Source organism: Camarhynchus parvulus, chromosome 12, assembly GCF_901933205.1.
Source record: "Camarhynchus parvulus chromosome 12, STF_HiC, whole genome shotgun sequence".
Taxonomy (NCBI): Eukaryota; Metazoa; Chordata; class Aves; order Passeriformes; family Thraupidae; genus Camarhynchus; species Camarhynchus parvulus.
In genome coordinates this window covers 8,778,809-8,784,724 of record NC_044582.1, presented here as the reverse complement: position 1 = coordinate 8,784,724, position 5,916 = coordinate 8,778,809, and the positions used below count along the sequence as shown (strand labels likewise).

General features: G+C 46.1%; 1 protein-coding gene across 1 annotated transcript; it reads right to left on the bottom strand.

Annotated features, from left to right (window-relative positions):
* Window positions 1–4,594: 4,594 nt before the first annotated feature.
* Window positions 4,595–5,306, bottom strand: DNAJB8 (DnaJ heat shock protein family (Hsp40) member B8). Its single transcript, XM_030956934.1, has one exon. The coding sequence runs from the start codon at window positions 5,231–5,233 to the stop codon at window positions 4,595–4,597; it is 639 nt and encodes a 212-aa protein (XP_030812794.1). The 5' UTR covers window positions 5,234–5,306.
* Between the last annotated feature and the right edge of the window lie 610 nt (window positions 5,307–5,916).

Genomic DNA, 5,916 nt, shown 5'->3' with positions numbered 1-5,916 from the left:
GATTTCCTGCAGATCTCAGGATGGGGTCATAAAAACAGAGACGGTTCTGGAGAAATGGGATAGGGTGGAAATGTTTGTAGTGACATCACTGCCACTTCCATGCCAATGGCCTCCTACTGCTGCGAACATGTGATTGTGATTTTGCTGCACGCTCCATCAGAGAAGTGCCAGACTGGCCGGGGAGGGAGAGAGAGGGAGAGAGGAGAAGGGGCGGAAATATTCTGTTCTTGTATCTCAATTCAAATATCTGACAACAGCCTTGCAGCCTGGGGTGCTGTGTGATCAGGAGTGGGACCATCGAGCTGAGAGCTGAGACTGTTCCCAGATCAGCAGAGCTCAGGGCATTGCAGCAGCCTAACTGGGGGCTGAATAAGGACCTTACGTTTATGGTGGAGGGTCTTGGTCTGCACTGATGGGCTTCAGTGGAGATTTAGGTGGTTTTGTGCTCACCCTTTCTCACTGGTCCCATTTGCTTCTAATGTTAATTTTCTTGGCAAGAAAAGCCTACGGGCCTGAAATATGGCTACAACAGCAACTTCAGAGCTGTTATAGCCATATTTTAGGCCATTATAGGGAAGAACAGATCTCAGTGTTGGAGCTTCACCCATGAAGCGGAGAACAGTAGGGAGGGATTTAAGTAGCTGGGGATACAGGAGGAGAGAAGGGAGAAAAGAAAGGAAAGAAACAGCACTCATCACCAAAAATAAAACTGCATTGTGTCTGAGGACATTACAGGAGGAAATCGCATGTCAGTTGCTCCACAAACAGCACTGAAAGCTGCAAAGCCCATCTTGGTAGCAAGGTTCCATCCTCCCCAAGCAACAGCCAGTGGGGATCAGCCCTGGATGTGTCCAGCATGTGTAACCTTGGGGGGCTGCAGAGGGGAGCAGTATCTGCAGGGGCACAGGCAAAGGGATCCAGCTAATGCACCCGTCTATCAGATTAAGCTGTCAAAACCCAAACCACTTCCATCACTGTCCAAGGAGAGACTCTCACTCTGCTTAATGGGATGTCTGTCCTGTTGTTGTCACTCCAGGGAGAGGGGCCACTGCCACCACAGTGTGCAGCCAGCTGTGAGTTTAAAATCCTATTAAACAGGGACTAACAGTTGCAAAAAAAAAAAGCAGGTATCCCCTAGTGGGGATTTAAAGATGTTTAGACATAATTTGATTTTCCAAGCAGATGTCATTATTGTTAAACAGTTGCCCACTTGATATGTTCAAGTTGTTGGCTGTAATTGCTAAAATTAGCAGGTCTGCACAGAGCAAAGGTCAGTCGGTTAATATCGTGATTTAGTATTTTATGAAGTAATTCCAAATGCTTTTATGTATGTTTTTGTTTTTGCAGCCTAAGCCCACATTAAAGTAGTTGTGGGCCCTGCTAATAAAATAATGACTCAGCCTCTCAGTGCAGGCTGCTGGCCACACTCAGGGATGGAGCTGGAGCCACCCTCGCTCCCTGCTCTGCCCCAGGCAGCCGGGGCCACACGCTGGGCTCTGGAGCTGCACTCAGAAGGGAGGCTTCCAGCTGCCCCCAAGTGTGACATCTTCAGGCAGAGCTGGTGCTGGAAATAACCCATCGAGTCCAGCAGAGACTGGAAGGATGATGGGCTGGTTTCCATCAGCAGCTCAGCACAAGGTTGTGCAGCTGGTACCCCTGGTCCTCATAGGGGGCTCGACTGCATGTGCAAGTGTGTGCAAGCACCTTCAGCCATGAACACACCTGAAAGACTCAACACTGACAGGCAAGGTCCCAAAATACAGGTTTTTGGAGGAGAGAGGCATTTTTGGAAGAGGAACAGAGAACTAGAATTGGGCAAGGCAAAGACTCACAAATTTGTGCTGTGGCTGGTTGGACATCTGGTGCTGCCTCCTCTGGTGCTATGGCTGCTAAATGGCATGAGAAAAAGTTTTTAAAAACCCCTTGAAGGTGTTGGTGTTTTGTTGGCAGGCTCAGTGTTAGTCTGATCCAATGTCCTGGAACAGAAAAGGGTTTGCTTCCAAGGCAAGGTGTGTTGGGGTTCACTTACAGAATTACAGAATGGGTTGTGTCTCTGTTACCTACTGTAACACAACCCATTCCAGGGGTGGTTTGGGCACACCTGGCAGATTTCTTGCTATTGCAGGAATGCAGGACTTTGCTAATGCAGATTGACCTGCTCTCTTACCACCAAACCTTTAGGATCTTGGTTTGTTTTGGTTTTTTTTTTAATCTCAGATATTTAGCTCACAGGAAGTGCTGTGAGGTGCTCTATGGTCTGCAGTGCACAGGAAGAAATGGAAGAGGATCTGCAGGTCCTCAACACTTTCTGTGTGAGCTGGTCCCTTCTAAATCTGTTCCCTTATTCCTTCCAGTAGGTTTGGGTATGTGCAGCTGCCAGAGCTGCCCCAGGAGATCCCTGTTACTGCAAGCAGCAATAGACACACTCTGACCCAGGGATGGAAAAAGGAAGAACTTGCTCTTAGGTGCTGCTTTAGATACCAACACAGGAGAGGGAACTACTGACCCGAGGCAAGAAAGGTCTAAGATACTCTTGCATACCTTTGTCTCAGATCAGGAAATATTGATGTGCATAAATAAATATCCCATTAGAGACAAGACTGAAGCAAAGTTTTAGCCCTAGGAAGCTGAAAAGGTTGAGGAGCTGGGAATTCAACTCTGGTCCAGATTTCCAAACATGTTATTTGGATCAAAGACCATTTCAGTTTCCGACACAAAACATGCAGTTTGATTTTTTTTTGTTGGTGTTGTTGTTGATTTTCTTTTGTTTGCTTGTTTTGGGTTTTTTTACCTTGGACTTCCTCTGAGGCAGCATAAGATAAACTCAAGAAGCCATCGCTCATTAATATAGTGTCCACAGGAGAAGTATTGGTAGAAATACTGACTCGTGTTTGTTCTGACCAAAATAATCTTTCTGTGTCAAATATTTTAAAATATTTGAAGTTCTCAGAGTTCCAGTGCCTGCAGGACTGTTGATGGCTTCCAAACTGTGGAGGAGCAGCAGACACAGTTTGTCCCTGCTCCCATTGCCACTGGCCTCCCTCCATGCACCCAGCATGCAGTTAAGCTTCCACTTGCTACCCAGTGCTGTCTTTTTCTCACTGGGACAGGGGCTTAACAGCCCTTAACATTATAAATACATTTTTTGCCTGTTTTTCCATGCTGGACATGGCATCAATTGCTAAGGATGGTGATTTAAGCTACATTTGTCTTTACAAGAGAAAAAGGCTTGAATAAGAGGTGGCAGCATTCTGGCTAATTTAACTTATTCATTAATGCTTAGAGTCCTTTACTAGCAACACTACCTCACAGTCTCCTTCAAAGCACAGGAGTCTGTTATTCTCATTTTACAGCAGAGGAAACAGATGCAAAGACCTGCCCAAACACAGGCAGCAATTACAATCTGGATTGAAGTGAAAATGTCCCTGAAAACTAGTTCCAGTCTCCAGGGAGACATCACTGGGCAGGGAAAGCTGGGAAACTCAAGGGGATGTAGCGTGGGACCAAAAACAAGAGGTGTGTAAGACTTTAAATGCTTAAGGTGACCTGGCCAAGCAAGAAACAAGGCTCAGCAGCTCATGTCAGCCCAGGGGAGGGTGGAAACATGGGGAGTGCATTCTGTAGCTCAGTGGAGGACAAGAACAGCATGCTGGCAGGCTGTGCAAGAAATGCATTGTGAACTGGCTCTTGCAGCTGTGAGCAAGACAATAAGGATGGTAAAGCATCATCTAAGTGTTCACATCCAGCTTTGCACAAAGAGGGAGCTAAACTCAGCCCCCTGGAATCTGTTGGCTCATGGTTTGAATTTAGCTCTTTGTGTTTGAATGACTCCAGGCAGAGAGGGAATATAGATTGTCCCAGTCTGAGAGCCAAATTCACCTTTTCCCTGCTCAGTTTGAGCCCCTGAGCTATGCAGTACTTCCATCAGGGTCTCTGGTCATAATGTGCAGGGCATTCTCAAGAAAGCCCCAGTTTTCTTTTACAGTTGGAGGAATGATGTTTTCTTCCTTCCTCTGTTTTTTTTTTGTTTTCTATGACATTCTCTCTCCTCTAGGCTCTCCATGTCCCACTGACCCCTGCCAACCTCCTTGCCTGTGTATAAAAACCTTTTTTCAATGGATATACATCTTCTCATAAACCAAAAGTAGGAAGGATATTCTTCACTTAGGGTTGTGTATGAGCATGACACAAGGCTTTATTCATCCAGCTGGTAAACTTTAACACTGGCATCTCAAGGACTGGGAAGGGAACCTATAGCTTGTTATAGGGCTCTCTTACGTGTCCACAAACCAGCTTGTCTCCTATTGCTGTATTAATCAACTTGGTCTCTTTGGCAAACCAGCAAGGTTGCTTTCACATGTACCTGTAATACATATTTACTGAATAATCACTATCTAGCACCTCATTCAGGCTTTGTGGACTCACACTCTTTAGTTTAGCATAACTGTATCTTTACCTGAAACATTTTTTTCCCAACCATTGAGAAGTCTGCATCGGTTGTGTCAAGAGCATTTATTGACACTCTTGTAGTAAATCCCATCCGTTGAGCTATGAGAGCACATCCCATAGCTTGCAGTCAATGCTTGCAGTGACGTTAAGAATTCAGGTAGTCTCTCCCGTTGATTATTACAGACTTCAGCTGGCCATCCTCTTCCACTTCCTTTGTCTCCTGCCCATCCTCAAAGATTTTCCGGGTGGTGATAGTCTTGCCATTGATCACTTCAGTAGTGGTTATCACTGTTCTGAGACCGTATGGCCCAGATGTGTTTTCAGCAAAGAAGGAGGTGGGGTGCCCGCTGGAACAGAATGAATTCCGTTGCACAAACGGCTCCCTGGGCCTTCCTGTTCTTCCACTGCTGCTCTGCCAGTTCTCACCATTGATTCTGATGTCAAAAGGGTTCAAGAAAATACATGTAAATGGATACATGCCTCCAAAGAACTCGTCTTGATGGGTGAATCCATGATGAGAATCAAAGAAGCTGTTATAACTCTCCGAGGCTCTCTCTCTGCGGGCTCTGCTCTCCTCAATAGACTTGTCATAGAATAATCGCTTCTGAGGGTCAGACAAAGTCTCATATGCTTCAACAATTTCTTTGAATTTCTTCTCAGCTTCCTCCTTGTTTTTGGGATTCTTATCAGGATGCCATTTTAGTGCCAGTTTGTGGTAGGATTTCTTAATAGCATCCTGTGAGGCATTTTTTTGCAGTCCAAGGACTCTGTAGTAATCTACCATCTCAGAGGACACCTGGGGTTGTTTGGAAGATGCCTGGTTTTCTCTCTCCTACCAAGGCTGATCAGCATGCGGAGGGTAGAGAGATGTTCAGCCCACCCCATGAGCTGCTCTGCCCTGCTGCAGTGCAAGGACACCAAGAGCTGCTTGACCACAGACATTCTTTTCAAACCTGTTGCTCACAAACCGTGCGATTGTGACCTCAGAGAGGGTTCAGCCAATCCTGGCTCTGTTGTCCTGACCACATTCCAGGGTGAGTTGGTTGTCACTGGCCTTCTGTTTGTAAATGTAGATCATGCACATGATGTTGTAGCTGCTGGATGTAACTGTGCTGACACAGGTGTGATGTAGGACTGCCATAGAATCCTAAAATGGTTTGGGTAGGAAGTGGCCTTTTTTAAAGGCCCTGTCCCCTGCCATGGGCATGGGACTACTTCCACTAGAATTGGTTGCTTAATGCCCCAACCAAACTGGCCTTGAACACTTCCAGGGATGGGGCATACACAGCTTCCCTGGAAAATGTCTTTCACTTTCACCTTTGTGACTTTGTCAGATTACTTTTTGCCTGAACCCACCCTGCAGTGCAATTCTCAGATACTCGCTGTGGGTTCGTGTGCAATCCAGGGAAGTGTGGTGTAGTCAGATCATATTGTCCATGGGACATAATTCCCTATGGCAGGAGTTAC